Source organism: Chlamydotis macqueenii, chromosome 13 (assembly GCF_036417535.1).
Source record: "Chlamydotis macqueenii isolate bChlMac1 chromosome 13, bChlMac1.mat, whole genome shotgun sequence".
NCBI lineage: Eukaryota > Metazoa > Chordata > Aves > Otidiformes > Otididae > Chlamydotis > Chlamydotis macqueenii.
The window spans coordinates 4,641,445-4,665,235 of NC_141568.1; the positions used below are offsets into that span (position 1 = coordinate 4,641,445).

Below are 23,791 nucleotides of genomic sequence, written 5' to 3' on the forward strand. Positions count from 1 at the left end.
GCATTCACCCACACTCTGTTTCATCCTCCATCCAAAGAGGACTCAAATCCACACTTCCCTCTTTCTCAGGAGAGGAACCTAAACTGTTAATACAGACTGAAAATACTACATCCAAGGTGCAGCATCTATAACCTGGTGATGATTTGTTACGTTTGGTGTATGAAAGATCATCATATTCCAGACAGCAACAGCTAAGCTTTAGTTGCAAGAGAAGACACTGTACACACAATCCAGCCACGATCCTGTAAGTACTTAGAAATAAATCCAAGTACCCTATGTATGCACATACAAGAATTTATATTTCAAAGATGAGTTAAAAAGTGCAGGAAGTAGGTCACAGTTTGTGGTGCACTTTGAAGCCTTTAGAATAAAATGACATACAAAATGATTATGCAATTAATTAGATTACCAAAAAAATTGAAATGTCATCATTTTATTTTTTAGGTAACACACTTATGGTGAAATCCTGACATTACCAAGGCCAAAGGAGCTTTACAATCAGCCCACTGGGAGCCAGAATGTCATCTGTAGTGAATTATAATACAAAATTACTGATATTTAGTATTCTCCAGCATTAGGCTATGATTATAAATTATTTGCACGTGAATATCCACACTGCATAATGTTTTTAAAATCAACTTACAGGTGAAGCACTTGAATCATCCATTTAAAGTGTCACTTCACTGTAACAGAAAACAATAAGGAATTTTTCTAGTTAAATGTGCCTAGAATCAATCAAAAACTGTGCCTACACAGCCACAGATCTACTTTCTGCAACAAATACATTCAGACTCATGGTAGGCACAGATCAAGATGCCGGAGGGGTGACTTTTAATCACTGCTAGAAATAAACAAACATCAAAAGAAAACCAATGCCCCAGACAGAAATAAACTTCATTGTGCTCATGTTCTTAAAGAGTCCTCTTGTGTCCTCCCTAGGAAGTGAAAAGGAAAAACAGCCAGCCAGTATTGCTGTTAACCATTTGCCCTCATCATGCACCCTTATCATAAATACAGAGTAAGAAAAATCTATTCCATTGTCAAACATCAACATTATTCTATCTTTGAAGTGATATTATTCTGTACAGGCAGTTTAAACATGACCGGATAAATGAATTTCTAGAATATTGATGCCCTAAACAGGATTCACACCCCAGAGAAATCAGGAAAGGAGCACCAAAAGATAAGGAAAAGATGCTAATGCCACATGTACTTTTTGGTGCTCTGCAGTATTCTGGGATCTTAATCTGCTTCTGTATAAATCCCCCCATTGACACCAGAATCTGCTACAAGTAACACCAAAGTCCGATTGTTTGGCTAATTTCTCTGCTTCTTACAGTGACAAGATTTAAAAGGAATAGTTCATAGAGACATGCCACACAAACAGCTACTTGATTGTGTACATTCAGTTCTACACACCACGTTCCTATTGCTGGAGGGGTCTGAAATACACCAGGCAGTGTCCATGTCTTTGTTTTTTTTTTTTTAAGGAAAAAAAGAAACAAAACAAAAAAAAAAAAACCACAAACACACAACAAACCTCAATACGTTAAATTTCCCATGCCAAGGGGAGCCTCAGCAGGCGCAACTGATGCTACACCATCATCTTGCCCTCAGTGAACAAATATCTGATGCCCTGGACAGAAAAAGAAAACCTGAAACATAAGACTTCACAACAGGCACCTGGGTGGCATCAGAGGTTGCAATACAAACTGCAGCTGCCCAAAGGCACATTTTCCTTCGGCTCTCCAGGCCATGTGACAACACAGCCTACACATTTCCTTGGAATCTCAAGTTCGAACAAGACAGGAAAAGCAGCAAGTGAACTGAGAAAGGAAAAACCACTGCTGTCACTTCATTTTCACTTTGTTTTCAGTTTTGTCTATGGCTTTCGGTTTTGTTTTATTTCTAGTACTCAAAGGACAGCAATGCAATTAGAAGTATATCAACACAGTCAAAGCACGGAAATTTCCCCTATAGGACTAAAGAAGGAAAAAAAAAAAAAAAATGAAAAACGTTTGTGGTCTGTTAAAATTGTGTTAATACGATGCACTTCAGTACCAAAACAGAGTGTATTTAAAGATTATAATTCCTTTCAGGATTTCTTCCAAAGTTTTTTTCTTTTATTTCAGTAGGAAAAAAACCAAATCTTTTTACAAACACACCACTACTCCTGGGCCAGACTTCATGCAATCCTCTGTTCCATTTGCTCAAGTTTTGAACAATATCTTCATTCCCACCCATTCTTTCATCTGGCCAGACCTATTTTCTAGTGCACCTACTCCAAAACTAGTACTTCCAGGAAAATTAGCTGTGACAACTATGGGAAAAAATCATGTTTTGTTTATATTTCAGGTACTAAACAGCTGCTACTAGATATTGCTACCAGATGTTCTAGAATTATATGCAACATTATGCTCAATTTTAACTTCTACAAAATTACAAGCTAATAAAAGATGACACTGCTGTAGTCAAATGATTTATTAAAGGAAAAGCCATTAAGTTCCTTTTAAGCTTCACACCCTACTACCCCAAATAACTTGTCATTACATACATCAGTGAACAGATGCAAATGTCTGTACCATTTTGAGACTTCAGTATCTCCCATATACCAATTATATATCCAGATGCCTTTTGCTTTAACAGCCTCATGCACATCTGTCCATCTTAACCCAAATGTATGAATGATGACTGTTCATTTCATGGTTAAACTACCTGCAAGATGACACAAGTCTGGGTTTCACACAGTTCACATTAGGAACATCTTTTTCTGCCACACAAATGAGCTTATACACAGCTAATGCTATGTTTTACACATTGAAAACACTTGGAATCTAAACACTGGGATTCTTGAGTAACAGAAAATACAGAAGTTTGTTATGTTAGATTCATTTTTGTTTAGACACCTCACTTTCTAAATAATTTTAAAAGCAAAAATAAAAACCCACAAAAAAAAAAAAAACCACAACAACCAAAAAAAACCCAGAGTGTTATACTCTGATGATAATCAAAGTACAAGCTTTATTTTGCACAAGCTCCCCAATTAAAGTCACAGAGCAGCATGCAATAGCCAATGCCCATCTGCAGTCACAATAAACATAAGTAACATCAAACAGGAGTGACAGCCAGTAATTATAGAACTTAAAACCATCGTGGATTCTTACACACTAATGAAGCCAGGCACAGATATAGTAAATCTAAATAGCTCCTTTAAATTTTCTAACAGGAAAATACACACATTAACTGATCACAGAGTACTTGAAAAGTTTGTCTAAATCTATGTCTTTGCAAGCAAATAAAATATTCCACCTAATTCTACCCTCACATGTAGCAGCAGCAGGTCCTCACCAAGTAAAGCAAGTTACCACAACTGGAAGTTTGTATCAGAGCCCATTAGAGTCGAAGGCACTGTGAAAAGGTCCTTGAACTGTGTTCTACATCAGGAGCAAGTTCACTTACATCAGTGAAATCCCCCTAGGATAACATGGGGGAAAAGAAATACAAGTGCAAAGTGGCTCCAGTTTAATTTCAGTCATTAAACAGCTTATACTGAAGGCAAGAATCTACATCTATTACTTCATAAACTTATTCTACCGTAAGTACATCATTTAGAGAAAAATGAGCAAACACCAGAAGAGAAAGGAGAAATAGTGAGGGAGATCAGCCAGAAATGATTATTTATAACTTTAGATATCAAACCCTCAGTTAATGTATACTAGTCTAGCTCCACTGAGGCCATGGTAGCCACACAATTTACACAGCTGAGCATCTGGCTCTAAATATTAAACTGTTCAAAATTCTAGTGTGCATCCTTGCGTAGCAGAGCTTCTCTGACTAATCACGCTAGAGGTAACCACATCTTAAGTGTGTAGTTCTAAATTGAGTAATATTACCATTAATAACAGTGCCTAATTAAGACATCTATAATGTTTTTAATGAGAAAAATTGAAAGTCCTTCTGGAATTTTTCCAGTCAAATTAATTCTGAGGCCTTTAGACGTTACTACAAGTAATGTTACAGGAATAAAAATTAGGTCTAAATTAGGACATGTCACTGTACTTAAAAGAAGGAGAGAAAAAAGGAAACACATTTCATTTCCCCCTTTATACACAATTCTCTGCTATAACATCACACCACAGGGGAAAATAAAACCACCATTTTGTACTCTGCTCCAAGTTGCTCTGCATATAGTTACACCAGAAGCCATCTCTAAGGTCTGCACATATTTTAACACTTCGCTTTCAGTCTCTTTTAAACAACACGTCAGTATTCTCTTGGGAACAAGTATTTCCAGAATCTTAAAGTGGCAACTCCTACGGCTTATACAGGCCCAAATCCTTTCGGCTATAGTTCACAGGAGCTATACTTGCCCAGATAAGAAATCCGTCTGTGAGGCTGCATGTTTAGGCAGGGAGCACTTATGGTTAAAAATGACCAGATCCAGCAGGCTAAAACTGTATGGGAAGGAAACAATCCATCTCGTCCCAAACAATGCTCTTTAGGGTAACAACTAGACATCTGAAAGGCTCTCAAACCCGGCGAGTCTTCATTTATACTTTTCATAGGCCATCCCTTCAAACTGCTCCATGGACATCTCTGGTTCGTGGTTGCTGTTTCTTCATCACTGCTTTCATTGTAAGAATTTAGCAAGCATAAAGCCACAAGTCTACTATGCTAACCTATGGACTAGGGTACTTCGAAGATATAAAGACACTCAATCCTTGCTCTTCAGAGCAGCTTATTTGAGCACTTGCTTTCATACCAGTTATGAGAGTTTGAGTGTGTTCAAAAATACACACAGGTTCAAAACATAAGAGCAGAAGTCATGACTGTGTTCTGACTGGATTGTATGTGAATCTCTCAGACTTAATTCAGAGGAACTTGAAGTGAAGCTCCAATTTAGAATTCAGCCCTCTTTTTCTTTTTCTCTAGTTCAGAAGCTTCAATCTTAAGGCATGAATATAAGTTAAGAGAGTAATGATTTACAAACCAAGTATTACCTTTGGGAATAAAAAAAGCCACCGTAGCATGACAAAATCCACAGAGCTTACCTTTGCTTTTGCCTGACCTATGTTGTATATATGATCCTACATATATCCATACACACCTTCACATATGTATATATACACACATATGTATATGCATACACTTAGCATTCTCTTGATTGGGGTAACTAATGCCTCCAACATTTCATCCCATCGCCCCCCTCCCCCCACTCTAAAACACTTCTTTCCCCACATCTTTCAGACTCCAAAACCTGAATCTGAATTCTACAATTTGTTGGGCCTTAATAAACAGAATCAACAGTGTATGTTTCAGGTAGGTTTGCTAATTAGGTGGTTTGTCCTTGAGAGCAGAGACTACAGGATTTTTTTTTTCTTTCAGTGCATTGTACTAACTCAGAGGACATTGTCAGTGCTTAGATAATGTTCTGAATAGGCTTACAGCTTACAATTATTAGAGTTATGAGAATAGCAAGGACATTCAGACATGTTCCCTAAAAGCTTAGGGAGGTTTACCCTCTTTCAAATCATACTTCTGTTTACAAAATCCTAGCTTTATTGAATCATAAGGACTCCTCAGAGAAAGAAAATCTTCTATTAATACCATAAATATTAAAAGCAGAAAATAAACAAAATGCTTAACTGTTACTGATACTTGACAGATATACATCTTGGATTTTTAGGAACTACATCACATACATTGCTTTCAAGTATAACTCCAGTATGATGACAAAGTTTAAAAATAAAGCATTTCTTTTCAAGGTCTTGCAATTCAAATGCTGCATGCCACCTAAAACATAGAACTCTAAGAAAAAAAGTGCCAGTATTAAGATAATACACACATATGGATGCCATAAATGCAAATTCATATTCAGATTGTATCACTCACGTTGGTAAGGAAAAAAGTAATACTGGCCAAGTGTTTCACGTCAGGAGTCTGATGAAATATTATTCAAATAACTCATTCTAAGCTATTAGATTTAACCTCTAGTATGAATTGTGCAATAAATAAACAAAACAAACACTCCACGATTTGCAGTAGTCAGCTGCAAATTATTTGATTTAAGACTTCTAGCTAATATTTCACTGAGGACACTGAAGATTGTTATATGATATTTCAGGGCTACACATAGAAAGGAGACCACCAACTTGGTTGTCTGGGAAAGTCTGAGCAGATAACTCTTCTCACCGTTTCCTCCCTCAGACCATCTCAGAGTTAGACAGCAAACAATAGGAAAGAGTAACTTAAGCGGCAGTTTGAGCCATCTGAGAAGAATTTAGTGTTTGTGCCAATACTTTGCAAAACGAGTTGTTGCCTGAGCTCAGAAGTAGGTAGATGAACACATTGTTCCAATGAAGGAGAAAACTGCAGTAATTTGTTCTTTCATGCAGAAGGAGAGAAGCATTCCTAGTAGACCACCTCCACTCTTTTCTTTGATCACAGGTAACTGCAGACAGCACAAGGAGAGAATAGGAACCTAATTCTTTCACAAGTTTAAAGTATGACAGAAACATGGATCCAGCAATTGTCACATGTGCTACTGACTTACTTGACACCACTTCTCTAACACCACCTACAATTTTGTTTCATAATTCCCCAAATGCCTTTGCATATTAACTCCTATCAGGATAACAAAGGAGGATGAACTTGAAATGAAGGACAGCCTGATGACTTCCGTGAGTCTGTGCAAGACAGGATTTACCCAGCAGTGGTGAAGAGCAGCTGAGAGAGGATTCTGTTATCCACCTGCCAGGAGAATCCCAATATAAAATACGTTTTTCAGTGTCTGATGATCATTATTTGGAAGGCAGAGAAGATGGTGTTTAGTAAATATAGGAAGAATAAGATAACTTACTACAAGAGAACTCTTTTCTGCTTTTATTCTCAGATTTGTAAGTACAGAACTTGCTTTAAATGCTCACAAGCAAGATTTAATCTGTCAGCCAAAGAAAGAAAAAAAAAACAACAAAACAACAACAACAAAAACAAACAACAACTCTAATTGGGAAAAGGAAAATACTCTTAAAACCACATAGATTCCCATCTTATTTTACTTTTAGTAAAGCACTGATGTCAACAGTGTATTTCAGAATATTGAACAAGGACAAAATGACAACAGTCAAGCTTTCCCTTCGGGTGAAGCCATTCTGTTAACTGCAATTCCCCAGCCACACTAAAAATACACCTTCATTGTCACAAGAAGATTGCAATGTACCTTTAGGACAAGGATTGAATGCTGGCAATTAGATGCACTGCAGAAACAGAGAGATGGATTTTTCATTAAGATACAAACTAGTTACTGTAATTAAAGTTTTAGTTCTAATAAATAGAATGAGTGCAAGACTCTTTCCAATGTTCCCCCCCAACAAGGCACCTTGCTCTACGTTCTCAGTCCTAGGGACAACATGCACTGAAGGGCGATTTGGGGCTCCTGACCTGTGACTGCATCCTACTTGTTAAAGGCTTTCTATAGGACTTTGCACAAGCTACTTCCTTGCTTTGTACTTTAGTTTTCCCTGATCTCAAATGGTATTATCCCCTAACTTCTCACACAAGTCAAGGAAAAAAACATTAGAGATATAGTGGCATACAGAAAGTGAAGTCCTTTCATTACACAAGAGAATTCATAGCCCCTAGTGATGAAATTTGATATTGAAGGTGTTCTGAATTCGAATAAGTAGCTGTAAAAAGGCAATGGAGAAGAGGCATTCTGAATATAAGTCACCTGTATTTGTATTTGCATCCAACTAAGGGCTTGGCTTCATGCAATTCCCATGGAGCTCTGTATTCACAAGAGGCAAGCGCACCAACTTTAGTCAAATCACAAGAAGACACAAGTGTCCAGTATCTCTTGAAACTCATCTCATCTGCCTTGGAGCTATGTTTTTTGTAATATCCTCAAAAGGACACAAAAGCTCATGGCTTAATTCCTCACTCTTCTAAATGCTAACATCTTTAGATTAAAAACTTGTTTTTGTAGTTTTTTCATTTATCAGTTTCTGACACTTCGGAGCCAATACATCAAAACCCCTTACTGACTGGCCTCCAGCAGTCCATAAAAATCTTATGGTAATCCTGCAGCTTGAGACATACTGCTGGTGCCATGCTGGGTGCACTAGACAGCAAAAAGAAATAAGTGGCTAGTGTAAGAAAGTATTAACTTAGTTCCACAGAGCATTTAGAGATATTTTACTTTTGGTTTTGCTTGGTTCATAAAGCAATTTAAAACTTTGAAATTCTCTGCAAAGCACAGTAGTTGTTCCCTGCCAGAAGAGCCAGCTCTAGAGCAACTGGCGTGGGAGATTTACTCAGAAATTCCAGAAACCCTGGAGACCCGACTCCAGGACAGTCCATCAGACAGTAACCGATCCCTCTCAAAGAAAAGGGTTGCTTCATTATATTAGCATACTTTTTTTTTTTTTAATAGTACACTAGAGATTTCTTACTATTAGATTTCAAAGCCCTTTACAGATGGGGAAAATGAGGTAGAGGCATGCTCATTAAAGCTTATGTATCTCTGGATAGCAGAAGCTCATCTTTCCAGTCAGTGTAAACACACAGAACACAGTCATGGGTCCCCAGACTAATGCTGCAGCTCTGAGATCTTGACAGTCATCAATTCACAGACAGATATATCAAGACTCCTGGTTCCCAGTACATTTCCCTTTATGTATTACAAGCATAACGCAGCGCTGAACATATTAGGGACCAGTCTTGGTGGCAAACAAAAGGTTAATGCTTTCCAAAGTGCAGTTATTCGCAAGACCATCCTGACATTTCAGAAGTCAAGAGGAACTATTATTAGCTGTGTCTAATAATATTGCGGGTTCCCACCCATGGAATCTGTGTGCAATCCTCTGTCGAACTGGCAGCCTTTGGCACTATCACTGCCACATGATTTGAACCAGGCAAGTCTCAGAAACACTGCCACAGCACTGTGTAGCCAGCCTGAAAATATCTTCACCGCTCTAGGGAGATGAGTGATCCCTTTGGAATTGTTTTTTGGAACTGTAAGCTAACGAATCACTAACAGCTTTAAAGTAGACAAAAATGTATCGCAACACAGCATGTAGTGCCGCAGAACTGAAGGAAATCTGTTTACAGTGCTTCAACAGACACTTGAAATCAAGATGCTCAAGAAGGATGAGGCTGTTAAGAGAGAAGCAAAGCTCCAAACACTGTGAGTGCAGTTATCCCTACCAGGGCCAGCAGCCATTCCGAGGTGCCGGGGTGGGCTCTGACCCCCAGCCATGAGAAGCCAAGCACTGCAAGGCAAGCCACAGCTCACAGGAGGGTGTCCACAAGGAAACCGGCCAAGGGATGGAGCAAGAAACAACCCTCTTCTCCTGGGCCTGTTGGTCCAAGTGGTTCAGTGCCAGGTACAGATATCAGACATTACTTCTGTCACACATTCACTGCCGACATCCCCCCCGGGCACAGCTGCCTGGAAGCCTTGTCAGTAAGATTTACACTATATTTGGTAATAGTTCAAGGCTGCCACCAAACTTCATATTCAAGCCAAGGGTCAGCCTTATGCATGCAGCTGGTGGGAAAAGGCATTGCTTTACAGTTCAGATTCTTAATGAAGCATCACACTCTGAAGAGAAACACTAAAAAAAAAAAAAAAAATTAAAAAAAAAAATCAAAGTCCACAAAGAGCTTGCTGGGGAAGTGGAAGGCTAAAGCTCAAAACCCCCCAAAACCTAAGGATACTCAGAGTCACAATTTTTGCTTTCCAAAGCTCCCTGCCCTACTTTTGTCCAGCCAAAGCTAGGCTGCTACACAAATAAGATGTCCTGGGCCAGAAGGAGACTAAGCAAAAAGGAGCATAACTTTGAAAGGGAACAGTTAAATGCTTGTCTGGGAAAGCTGGCAAGTTTGGTGCACTAGTGTTGCTTATCCAGGGACTAATTACACATTTTACAGCAAAGAGTTATAAATAAAGATAGAATAGCAACAAATCCCTTCCTTGAACGATGCTCTCTACCTCTTAAAGTGCAGTCACACTTTCTAGTCTCACTCCCTTTTTAAGTTCCACAAGTACTACACAGCTCCCAATCCAGCAGCCTGCTTCAGCAAGGAGCCCTGCCAACAGCATTAAACAGCAACAGAGATTTGTTTACAGGTGCTAAAGTAGCTAGCTGATCAGAGAGTTCACCGATTCACAACAAATGTATGGAAGAAGGGCAAATTAAAAAGACACACTGATTGTTACTTAAGCGGATTGCTCAAGATCTGCTATTAATGAAATTCATGTAACCACAGCCACGGAAGGCAACTACACAGTGAACCAGGAAATAAGAAAGTGAGATGAGAGGAGAAAAACCTTTCTCCCTGCAGCACCGGCCTTCGCCAGCATACGACAGGCAGCAGGATAGCACAAAGAAATCAAGGAGGGGCTATTGTTTATAGTTAAGCAGCTCCAGACCCAAAGAACATTCAAATTCCAGTGCACCAACTGCAAAGTAGTTTTAGAAATACCAAAAATAGTTGTAGCAGTACCAGATCAGAGCTATACCCAAGGTGCTGCATAGCCTTCCCTAAAGAGGCTCAAGAGAAAAATTTACCCTGATAATTTCATTCAAAACCTACCCCTACCCCCAGAGCTTGGCACAAAATTCTGCACACCATGTACATCTCTAGCTTGCAGGCTGGGAAAGATGTACTGCGTGCGCTTCCTCTGCTTTTAAAGCAAAGGAATGCACTCACAAATCAACAACAGTTCTATGGGGAAAAGGAGGGAGGTTCTTCAGTTCCCATCAAATCTGGAGCCATATTCAGAAGAGATGTATTCCCCAGAAGCAGTAGCACAACAGGCCTGGCGTGCCCTTGCCCCAGCCACGCTGCTATGTAAAAACCCCAGCCCTTCGAGGAGGGGTGAACCCAGGGCAAGGCCCAACCCTGCAGGGAGCCCACCACAGCTCTGACCCCACAGGGGTGCTGACACCATACAGCACCCACGGAATTGCTTGCTTTTTGAAGTTGGTCACGGCAGTATTAAGAGGTGGCTGCTAACCAAGGCTGTAGCTAGCTGAGGATTTTGGCAGAAACTTTCCATGGGTACCCGAGCCTTGCTTCTGTATTGGTAATACTGATGTAAAGTGACAGTTGCAGTGATACTTTACACTTGAAGCACAGATGCCTGCCCATCAGGCAAGTGAACCAAGACCAGTGTGCCAATTACACAAGCATAGCTTATCAAACAGTAAAGATTTTGGAAGGCAACAGACCTGAACTACAGGCCAACCCCTGCAATGGGGAAATCAAAGTTGACTTGAACATCTACTCCAATGTCAAGCCAACTCACACACACTGTCCTGGGAAGAGCAGGTATAAAAGAGTGAATCTCAGGCCCAGAAGCCTCTGTGCTACACAGGCTCTCAAGACAGAAATAACAACGCTAGTTTGCTTGCAGTCATCACACATGTACAAGGAAAAACTGCGAAGTAACTATTTCCCTATTTTTGTTTTCAGTGTTTTGAAAGGTCAAACGTATCTGCACTCTGCTGTGTTCTCTTTATCAGTGCTTAAACTGAAGCACTGCCAGATGAATCACAAGTCATGCAAACACCCCAGAAATACAATGTCAGAAGTAGATCCATTGTACACGAATTGTATGCTCAGTTGTCAGGGGAAGGTTGTTTCTGTTTTAAGCATGGAAGAACCTTCAGAAAACTAACAACTAGTCTGCAAATGTGCCTCAAGTCAGGTTCTCTTCCCTTTGCTCTTCAGCTGGCCTCTGAGAGATGTCAAAGTAAGAAAAAACTGATAAGTCTGAAATTATATATTAGCAAAAGTGGTATGGGAAGGGAAAAAAAAAAAATCACATATCTGACAAGGCTTCGGAACATTTCTCTCGTAACAGCTAGCCCATAATACTCATTTCAGCAAGATATTGCCTCGCTTTTCCTGGTGTCTGGCTTGCTTCATATTTATTGCTGGAAAGCCATAACAGAATTGTCCTTCCCCTCCCAGGTCCTCTGGCCCTTTCCTACCTTTCCATTTTCTCCGGAATATACTCACTTCCACCAGTGTGCAGTTAAGGATTAAATATCCTGCCTCTTGTAAACCAGTATGCTGACACACACACACAAACGTGCATAAAACAGAGTAAAATACTGCTGTTTCCTGATGCCAGCAACTTCAGATCCAGATACGAGCAATAGCTCTGGATGGGTGTCAGCCTAAACTATCAGGTAAGATTTCATGTAAATGAAGATGGGGAAATCAAGCAGAATCAGACAAGATGCTGCGCTGCATTTCTGTATACACCTGTTAACTGTATCACAAACAGGATTTGGAAAGCAGCCTTCTAACAGCTGCAAGAATTTACAGGACACTGAATACCATTTTGTTTCTCTTTTTTCCTTGGTTTTGTTTTCCCTTCCATTTTTGTGTCTTAAGGTTTGATCTTCTTTCTGATTTCCTCAGCCAGCCACGAACAGGGACAAGAAATTCAGCAGCTGTCTCAGCATGCGTATTACTAAATAACTATCCCAGCACTTCTGGCTCTAAGAGATCACCAACCTAAAACCAGTAATGGGGAGGCCAAATTAAATTCTCTTTTCCACACATACAGATAGAACTAGACTGGCTTAGGGGACTGAGGGAGAATGAAGTAGGGTAATATGAACATACCAAGAAATGCACAAGATTTGGGCCAGATACACAATACGAACAGTACAATGCTTATAGTTGCCTACTACGTTAGCTAAAGGTTACGATTCAGCGCTGCACTAACTCTAGGCAATCTGCAGATTACCCAGTGAAAATATGACTCCTTAGGTATGTCTGGTTTTCCTCATGCTGCAGAAAAATCCCCATGGTCATCTCATCTATAAGCACCAAGAACAGGGATGGACTTTCCAAAAGGGCCTGTTGAAGGCATCTAAGAGAAGCTAACACACAGTAGTAAGAAGTATTCATCGTTTCCCCCGACACTAGAAGTTCCAGAAGAAATTTTGAGTAGAAAAACTAAAAGCACTCAGACTATCTGAATTTTTTTGACCGGGTGAAGCGGAACAGAGAAAGTAATTTGAAGAAGGAAATTACAGGAATGCTGTTCCTTCCAGCCAGCCTGGGGGTAAGGCAGGGAGAACCACTCGTGCTGTGCATGATTGCTTTTTCTTTCTTCATATCCCAGCTAGACTCCACAAACACAGACCATGCAGAAATCCGAAGTCCAGAACAAGTTGAAAAATGATTTTGCTCAGGTTCAACGTGAGTTATGGCAGACAACCAAGTCCATTTCTGTTTCAGCCAAACTCCTTCAGCCACCCATAATCAATGTTTAGTTCCAATGCAGAGCAATAAACAGATTCTGTGCTTGTGTGCCTTTGACTCACAAAGGAACAAAACCTTTGACAATTGTATTCTTGGGAAGCAAGTGTAAGACAACTGAATCTTCATTGAAGGGACATAACTATAAATGAAGAGGCAGCTGTTCCACAAAGTCAGAGATTAGTTTTCAATAGTCCATACAAGTCTACAGATTCTCACATTTCAGGCTTGTAACAAATGGTTCATCCATGTGTCATCATCCCCACAGGAAGGCAGACATTTAGGTGCATCTCACTAACAATTACACTTTAGGACAGCAACTTCACACTTCCAGAAGCTAGACATCGGGGTGGAACAACCATGACCAGGCAGCTCACCTCCTACCAGAGGAGCCCAAGATTTTGGTAGCTCTGCCTCCTCCAATCTGAAGAAAGGAAGGAAGATGGGAACGTTTATCAGCCAGTTTATCAGACGGTGGGGGAAGACATTCTGCCATTGAGACTCTGTCTCACATTGCAGCAGAATTATCCGGCACATGTCCCCTGTCCAAGCACTGGAAGCATAGTTGGTTGTATACTATTACCCGTCTTCTACCCCAGACTGTTTTGGTCTGAAATGCCATGAGTATATGCAGCACTTCCAGCCTTCTCCTCCTCCTCCTCCTCTGCTCCAACTGATCATTTTGCCAGCAGCCATCACACAAACACCAGTTATAAGCAAGAACACACTATTTTCCTTATGCCTAGAAGAATTCTGTGCAGTTATGATTAGCTAAACATTTTCTCTTCATAGTTTCCTCTATATGCAAAATACTAGCTGTAGAGAGATAGGCAGTTCTTTGGCAAATCATAACTAATTATATTTCTGAAAGTCAAGCAGCATTATTAAAATAGTAGTACGTACATCAGCTTCTGATTGGCCTAAAGACTGAATTTATTCTGGGCTCCCTCCAATCAGAATTAATCTTTCTATAGTACAATGAACTGTCACTACTGAATCAACACCAGCAGCAAAAGTGACAGCAGCCTACATCATTACTCAACTAAGATAACAGAACTGAAGTCATTGAAACAGGCAGATGTTGGAGGTTGTCTCCCATTTCAGAATAACGTTCCTGTCATAACTCAGCATTTATTTTAGGGAAGCAAGGATAAATTCATTACAATTTGCAGGGTGCTCAGATATAATAGCAACAGAAGCCATGTAAGCCTCCCAATATGTACCCTGTAGAAACGTACATGGCATTGATACTAACCATCCTTCACCTACATAACGTAAAGTGGGGCAATGCCATCAATCCATGTCCACTGGAGACCTGCCCCCATATCAGTGAGCACAACAGCGGTTTACTATTGCAAACTCAGAAAACTGAAGTAGAGGGATGTGCAAGACCAGAAGCCATTTCCACAAGATACAAAAGTTTCATGGTTTATTCACAACATCCTTACCATATTTCCCAGTAACACACTGTATCCAAAATTACAATCTAAAGGGCTGCTGTTTTGTCAGATTGCAATAATCAATATCCTCACTGCACAGAATGCCACACTTCCGCATTGACAAATGCACAGATCCAACAATTAGGGAAAACTATTGATGACATTAAAAAATGGAGACTGTATTCTTCCTTATCAAGTGACATATTTTTAATTAAAAGCTTTAGAATAAAATAATGATTCCAAAAATAGAAGCATGTGTAAAATCTTTTTTTTTTTCCGAACAGTAGCTTAAGTGGGTGCAAAAAGGTGTACTTCCCATAACTGCTAGGCTTTAACAACCATCCTTACTTCTTTGTCCCACTGAATGATGTCTCCTGCAATGATATTGCCACATATTAAGGAAAGGTGATCAAATATGGGCCTAACTACTTCAGTGTTCAGGTCAGAGTTTTATATCAGTAAACTAATAGGATTATCAATATTAATAAATCAAGATTTATGGAGGTCAGAGTCCAGTTAGTTCAATCAGATCATGAATTATGAAAACAAAAGACATTCTGGAAGAAAAAGAATAAAACCACTTAGACTGACACACAATACCACCTTCAGGTAGCAGGCTAATACAAAGTCCCAGAAATCAAAACTTATTTTTATGTACTGTCCTATTTTAATTTAATTATCATTTATCTTTACCCATAGGTTTTTCATTTTGCATTTCACCTGAATACAGATGGCAGATAACTGGTCTTGCAAGTGCCAGGAAGCTGGGCATGTTATCTCATCTTGGCAGAAGGTCAAACTGAACACCTTTTAATTTGGCCAGTTATCTAACTGTACTGAACGGCTCAAACCTGCAGCCGAGATAGCCATTCCTGCTTCATAGCACAGTTGGAACTGCTCAGCTTCCTCTGACAGAGCTCTGAAACAATGAGTTTAATGGGGAGGGAAATGCCCATCCAATACTAATGGCTAATTCCATCTCCTTTCACTTAGAAAGCAAAGTACCAGATGCTCTGGATTTCCTGCTTTGTCAACTATAGAGCAGTGCTATGTTCAGCTCTAACGTTTTGATACAGCTGTTTGTTGTCTGATAAAACGTGGTTCCCCGGGGAAAACAGAGGGCTGTCTCTAGAGAAATGCACAAATACACCTCATTTGGCAGTGGGGAACTCAAAGCCAGCAAGTTTGTCTATGGGAAAATGCAAGATCTTGGGAACATTGTTCCCAGGGCTTTCTCTGCTCCCAAGCAATTAATAACAGTAGGCTCAAAGTTAAAAACATTACAGATACACTTCAAGTACCATCTTACATCAAGAAAACTAGTACAGGCTGGAGAAGGGGCCACTACACATGATTTCCCCCTGCCTCTGTCCTTGTATGCTGTCTATACAAGCTATGGATCACACTCGCAGTTCACACATGCTGGGATAGCTCACTAGTGGACTCAGATTAATTTAAAGCCGTTTAGAATTTCTGCCTTTATACACTGACTCCACAGATAGCTGCCAGCTCTTATTTCACTGTTATGGGTTCAAAATCCCCTATGTTTCACTCAGAATCTTCTTTAGAAATAGTTTGCACATAAACCCGTCTTACAATTCCGAGTTTTGCCAAGACAACGAAAAGAAGTTGATAAAGTGTCTATAAAGTAGATGAGCCGATTATCAGCATGATAAGTATGTTGTAACATGCTTTTTTTCTCCACAACAATTCAAACAAAACTCAATGTGCTAACAGCTTTATGGATTGATTTGAAGAAATATAAGAAGTTATTCATCCTCTTTCTACCACTGCCACAGATGTGTTACTGTCCATCTGGCAGACAGCCATTAACGTACACAGAATCCCTACTCCTCCAGCTTGTTTCCAGTCAAGGTTGCCAACTTTGCCCCTGGAGCAGATAAGAAGCCCCCACACCTAACACATCTCGGGAGGAAATGGGGGTAACCTTCAACAGTAGCCTTCAGCACACAGGTAGTGACAGCTGAGAAAAGCTTACAGGTATAGATATTTTCAAGTAAGCACCTCTTACATCCTAAATTCAAGTTGTAAACCCATGACATGTTCCATCTGTGTATACATTTCTCCACAGACGGCCATATTAACAGTGACAGCTTAATGGTCTAGAACCTGTGCTTTTCAGCATTTCCAGTTCTTGTTACACACAAGTACCACAAGGTCCATCTGCCACCATTATTCATTTGCCAAAAACTTCAACTTTTAGAAACCCACTTTTTGTCTGTACTCTTCTTAATACAGCTTTCACATACACAAGAATTATTTGCTCTTCATTACATACCAGACTGCAAAGCCTTTGGGAATTAAATATTAGCTTTTAGAAATACATATGTTGCCGCTACCAACAAGGAATTAAACATTAGTTGTTCATAGCAAGAGAACAAAAAAGAGTTTAGACAAAGAAATATCTATTACTAGGAGTTTCTTTTTAAACGATAGTTTGGAGAGTAGAACCTTTATCATTCCAGAGAGCTGCACATGGGTGCGCAATTTTGAGATACTTCAAAAGCCTGAAGGTTCAGCTCCCTAAAAAGAAGGCTCAACAACACTGAATTAGACATCCATACATGGATATTCTTAGCTATCAGAAGTTATTTAAACACCTTAATCAGCTTTTCCAAGTGGTTAGCGATACTGCTAAACTGCTGTATGCTGAAAAGATTCATGCCACCCCACTCTTAATAGCTTCTTTATTTTAGTCTGTTCTTAGATCAGTTTTAACCAGCTCCATCAAACCAAATCTTAAATTCCTCCTTTTTCCTTTAGCCAAGAAAATTAATGGTGCAAGAGTGTAGAATATTGGATAGTTCATAGTGGGATGAGTTGCCTTCACACAAAACAGTAAGGCGTTCAAAGATTTTTATTCTTCTCTTTGACAGAGAATACAGTCCACATCACAACACTAAAAAAAGAGCAGTGGGAAAATTTCCAAGACCTTTGAATAATGAAACAGTGCTTACTAAAGCAAGTCTTATTTTTCACTCCTCTTTGGCATTTAATAGCCTACTGATTTGTATACACTAACATTGTGCTAGCTGCAGGACACATGAAATGACAGAAAAACAGTCTCCCATCTGGGCTGGTCCCATCCATCTGGTGATTAGGGCAGGGCACAGTCCAACCATATGGCCATGATCAAGAACCTGCTAATATCATCCAGAGTTAACTGGGAAGAGCTATAGCCCACTTAGTCTCCTAAGGATGATAAATCCCTCTCATCTGTGTCTCCTCCCCAGTGGACGTGGTAGATTTGTCTTTTTGCCTGCACAGATGAAGCTTTGCTGGTTAGAATACTAGTGAAACACAAAAGTGATTTTGGCACTCGTACCTGTCAAAAATTGAATGAAGAAATTATTTCCATGAAACAATTAAAAAACCCACTAACCTCACATTTCTGCCTCAAGTCCCAAAGGAACTCTGAAACCTGAGGCCAAAATCCTGGCAACACAGCACATTGGTACAACCCAGCAGCTGAGGATGACAGATGTGACTCCAGCAGCAATGCAGGAAGAGAAGAACAGCAACAGCTCTGTTATCTAGCTTGCCCTTACATATTAATAGAATGAGAAAATCCTACTTATCCAATAACAAACAGGAAGAAAGTGAAAGACAAATCTTCATGTCTTCCTGAACAGGCACCACTGTTGCTATCTACACAGGTCTAATAGTTCCTGTTGCACTGCTCTGTTGAGATACCTTTTAGAAATACTCATTTCCTAGCTGAAAAGTCACTAAAAAAATCCAGTCACTAACCCCCAATAGTTCACAGCACAAAGATAACATGAGTGGTAGGATAGCCTTTTTCAATTTTTGATCATCAGAAACAGAAACCAGGTCCCAACATATCGCCTAAGCTACATCTTAAATTGATAGGCAGAGTCTGAAGTGGTACACAAAGTGCATTTAAATGTAATGCTGCAGCTCCAGCAGCATTTTCATGACCAGTTTCCACTAATCTATTGTAACAAATTCCTCTTGCTTAGCAGTAACGAGTCTGGTCAGGTCCTGTGTACAAGCATCTTTAAAAGGTTAGAGTTGTTGCCCAAAGTCATACTAATTCACCAGGGACCAACCTTCCCTCCAAGGCAACATTTGACAAATAGCACAGCATGACTGCTGAAATGGCTCTGTGTTTTGGGAGACACCATCTTTTGAATGAGATATGTAAGTGGAAGACCTTTTTTGACTACTTAACCAAAAGTGATGGCCTGAAACTGCCAGGAGTAAGTGTCAGCCTGCTCACAAAATGCTCATCAGTGCAAATAATTATACATAATAATTGGGAATTGAGTTTCTGTAACATTTTTAAAGCATTTTTACAACTCAGCTATAGCACAATAGATACACGACTTTCTCTTTAGAATTCTCAAATAATAAGCAGTCTTAAACAAAGTAAGAACTACAGCAACAAGATACAACATGGAAATGCTTGGTCAGAATCTGAACATCTTTAATGTTATATCAACAGTTTGTGTGAGTAAGATTTTTCTTTTGTTCCTGAAGCTGATAAATTTATTTATTTTAATATATGGGTGCTGACTTTCAAGCTGTGGATGGAGCCCTCTTCTGGAGAAATCTGAAAAAAAATAAAAGCTTAAGAATGAAGCAGTATAGGCTATGCATTTGGGGAGCTTTAGGACTAATTTTCTCTATTCACTACAGTGACAAGCTTGTGAAATCTAGACATTTTTCCAACTAACTTAGTTGCAACACAGTGGAACACGACAGTTATTGTTAAAGCTATCATTTTTTTTTCCCCTCATCTTGTAAGCTTTACTTACAAGTTTTATGTTGATTCATCTGTCTGCATGAAACGCACAACATAAAAAAGCAAGGCTGTGAACAAGTTTTGGTTTAGAATAAATATTTTGAATATAGATCTTAGGAAATATGCTTTGAGAAAAATGTAAAAGCACTCTGGTTTTATAGCGTTAAAAATCTGTATGTATTTACTGCTTACTGTACAGTGTATAGTGAACTGCACAAGCTACCAGAGTACCCGTAGTTTTTCTGTCAGCTTCAGATCAATAAAGCTGTATTGTATAGATATGCTTTGGAGTTTTAAAGGTGATCCTGAATTTAAGAATTACTTGAAGCATATCTTCCTCAGCTCTTCCAGCTAATGTTCAGTTTTCGTCTTGGTGAAAACAGAGCAGACAGTTGGTAAATCTTTGCAAAAGAAAAAAAAAAAAAAAAATCATTTGTCGCCCACCTGTTTACCACAACTTTTACAAACACACTTCATGGGCTGAAAAAGCAGCTCTCCATCTTCACCCTTTTAATGCCTCAAAAGGCAGGGGTTTTTATTTAACAAATTCAGTTGAATTAGATGCAGACCAAGAAAACACAAACCCAAAGTTACTAGTTTTAGAAATTATATTTTAATTTAAAATAATCTTTTTTCAGTTCATGTTCTTATCAATATACGAATTTCCTCAAACTTTTTTCTACACTGTAAACTTTGCTGTGATTACTTTGAAATGAAGTTATTCGTGTCTTTTACTTACACAGAAAGTATTGCATTACTAGATTGTTATTGCTTAGAAATAATTTTATCAAAATTGAGCTTTGCAGACTCCATTAGCATTATATTATATTTTCTCCCTTGCTACTGCTAAGGGAGAAAAAGGAGAACTTAGGAAAAAAAATATCCCAAAATGTGTTACAACCACTACACAGCCAGATGGCTGCATTTGTTTAATACGTTGTTTCTCACATTCTTCTGTTTACTTTTCCTGTCACATGAAAGCTGTGCATGTGGTGTGTCAAAGCGAAAAGCCAAACAGCATTTCAGTACCTCCCTCTTCCTTCCTTAGCATGCCACCACCTTCACCTCATACTTTAACCTGCCAATACTCAACCACCTTATACCTGAAGACAGATTTATGTACACTTATAATCTGATTAATTCCTTAATTCATTAACTTTTAGACATGATCTCTAAAGTAAACTTGGGGATGTGTTAAATCAAAGGTATAAACATTGCCAGGTAAAGCTACATATGCTAATAAAGCAGGTGGGGCGCAGTTTAAGCACTGAAACATAAAGCACTGCTAAAGCAACACAAGCTCAGCCCAGCAAAAGAAACTCTGAAGTATTGCTGAAAGTTATCAATAAAGTGCACGTTGTTTTCAGAATCAGGTGTTTTTTGCACCTTGTCAGATTTAAAGTAGTTACTGATGTTAAATAAATGCCAGCCATGTGTTTTAAAAGGCCTTAGAAGTCTGTTCTCCGTCATACACATACTGCTTTTCCTACAAGGGACGGCTAAAGAAAATCCAAACTCAAGCTGATCGATTCAGTCGTGTGCTAAAGAAGATAGACCCCCCCCCAAAAAAAAAAAAAACAAAAAAAGAAAACAACAAAAAAACACCACTGAAAACACTGAGAAAGCCAAGCAAACTGCAGTCCAGACGGCAGGTCTCAGGCCCAAGGTGAGGGAGCACCAGCTCGGTATATCCACAGGTTATCCTTACACTGCCTGCACCCCCTGTCTCCCACTGGCAGCTCTGCCAGCCCAGCTGCCCAACCAGGCTGAATCTCAGCCCACTTTGAGAACTTCTCCTCCTCAGGAGCCCGCTGGGCATCCCCAGCCCACCCAAGAGCTGTTGAGCCCTTGCTGGGAACAGCAGCTTGCCCACTGGCTACAGCCAGTCTCAGCAGAGCTGGCTGCTGCCCAGCCCTCCCACACAGCACACAGAACCCCAGCCTGAGCTGTCAGGGAGGCCCTGCAAGAAACTCTGCGTATTTCCCCAGCACATGCTGCTCTGGTTCCTCAAACTCATCCTGCACCAGTGCGTTTGCGCACCATACCTATGGCCCAAAGCAGCTGCTTTTGTTTGTTACAGTCCCTGAAGTGGGATTGTTATCCTGAACCAACCCCAAATGCCTATGGGCTTGCTCACAAATCACTCAGTCTCCTACTGTCCCGTAACTTCAGCCACCCACGCTAATGCTTTTACTCCTCATCAGGGTAAGCCAAGACCCAAATGTACTAGCCTTGATCCACAGCATATATACATTCCATTCACCCTACTGCTTCCTGCTTACACTCTTGATATATCTGCTCTCAGCAATAAAGCTCCCCCAGCAGTGATCCCTCACCATTTCCATCCTATTTTGAAAAAGCAGACTAAAGGCTAGCTGATTGCAGTTCCACAAACACGAGTGCACCGACTCAGTGTCCCGAGCAGTAGTTTGACACTAAAACCTACTAACCCCCTAAGGGTTAACAAAACCACTCGATCACAAGTCAAAAAGGAATTAATTTTTATCTCTACTCAGTGCCCAGGTTACCAGTGCCACTGTCACTAAATGCAAGAGTTTACAAAGCTTCTAAGACAAAAGAAAGAAGGATTCATTTAAGCTGGATGACAACAAAGGATTTTCAAACCCCCCCAGAGCTTCCAAAAAGTGACCCCTATAACACCAGCAAGAGGAAAAGAGAGCAATCAGGAGGTACTGAGAAGTCAAAATCCAGCGAGTCCCTTTGCTTTGACAGACAGCAGCAGCAGAGCTTCAGCAGCTCCGTGTTTTTAAGGCTGGGTGTTTTTCCCTCTGCTTTCTGGCAGAGGGGGATCTATTACATTTAATAAGAGAAAGACTACATGGCAAGTCACTAACTGAGTATTACACGTCTATCAGGCGAGTATGGGGAAGGGAACCTTTTGCAAGGTCTGATTTTATTTTCCCTCCATATTCCCCTCTCTCTCTTTTTTTTTTTTAAATACAAATCAAAAAACAATAAATAACATGAGCTGCTTATAACAGCCTATAAACCTGCTACCCGGCAAAAGCCACAGAGGAGAGAGGCAAATCAAAGTTGCAGCATTTGATATGACAGAAAATATTGCTGCTGCAGCTGCTACCGAGACACTTGAAAGATTCCCCCCACCATCCTTCCTGAAGGGAAACAAAAAAAAAAAAAATGCTATATATCACACAGCAAATTTGTTGTAATTGTAAATCAAGGAACTATGAGATTCTGTATTCCTAGCAACTGGCTTATAGCAGAGATCTTGCTTCTTTCAACAGTAATTCAAGCAACGTATAATTACTTAGAAATCAGACCTGAATTACAAATACTTTCAAATCCAAATACACAAGAGAAGGAAGGTGAAAGAAGGCAAGGAAAAAAAGACACATTTCTTACCTGGGACAGCAGAAAGGACAGAGTAAGTTGAGTTTTGTGCTGCATTTTGCCAGACTAGAAGGTACCAGAGGCTTTTTCATTCATGCACTCGGCTGCACTGAGCATATTTTCACTGTGAAACAGCCTTTGAGAAGAGACTCTGCCTTGAGAGCCAGCCAACTTCCCAAATAGATCAGCAGCATCATCACTAAAGCATTGGATAGAGTCTGATGACCAGAACCAATGGCTTTACAAGGATGATTTCTTCACAAAGCATCCCCATTTTGCATCACACATATTGGGCAAGCACCTCTCACACACACAGCACCTTTGGAAAGCATTTTGCTTTGCTGTATTTGTGTGTTTAGTTTCAGTCTAACAAATCATGCCTTACAGATCTCAATAGTATTTCCCTTTCAGAGAATGAAATTGCACAGAGAGAAATAAGAGCAACTCTGAGCACCACTGCAAAGAGATTCTCTTTATTAAAATGTTAATAAGGTTTGCTTTATTTTCAATAAATCAAAAAAAAAATGACCACTGCAGTTTTAGTTACTTCCAAGCCTTAGAAGAAGAACAGTGAAATTTTTCAGTGCAGCAAAAATACAGATGATATTTGCTGTTTCCCCCCTCAATCTCACAAATCACAATGAAGACAGATCAATTCTAGCCTGCAGAGAAAATCCATCATAAGGCAATAGATTTTATTAACTGCTCAGGTAATGGCAGAACCAGGTTTTGATTCAGTGAACTTGAATCTAGGACAGAGTTTCAAAGGTGCATGCCCTTCAGTTACAAAAACTTTTCCTGATGGAAGAGGGGACCTGATGTGAAGAACCTGCTTTCTCTGGATTGGTTATGCAGCAACCCAGCAAGTAGCACCAGGCAGATGGACTAAAGATTACGAATGAATTCCCGT

At 39.8% G+C, this 23,791-nt stretch overlaps 1 protein-coding gene across 2 annotated transcripts in view; it reads right to left on the reverse strand.

The window, feature by feature from the left end:
* The window catches only part of CDH13 (cadherin 13), a 476,767-nt gene extending 453,698 nt beyond the window's left edge, over positions 1-23,069 (reverse strand). Inside the window, exon 1 of one of the 2 annotated variants that reach the window (XM_086757908.1) lies at positions 22,894-23,067. In XM_086757908.1, coding sequence (XP_086614034.1) covers positions 22,894-22,938 — 45 coding nt within the window. In that variant the 5' untranslated portion in view covers positions 22,939-23,067. Of the gene's footprint in view, positions 1-22,893 lie in introns of both variants that reach the window. The other variant, XM_086757907.1, reaches the window with a different exon arrangement.
* Positions 23,070-23,791: the final 722 nt, after the last annotated feature.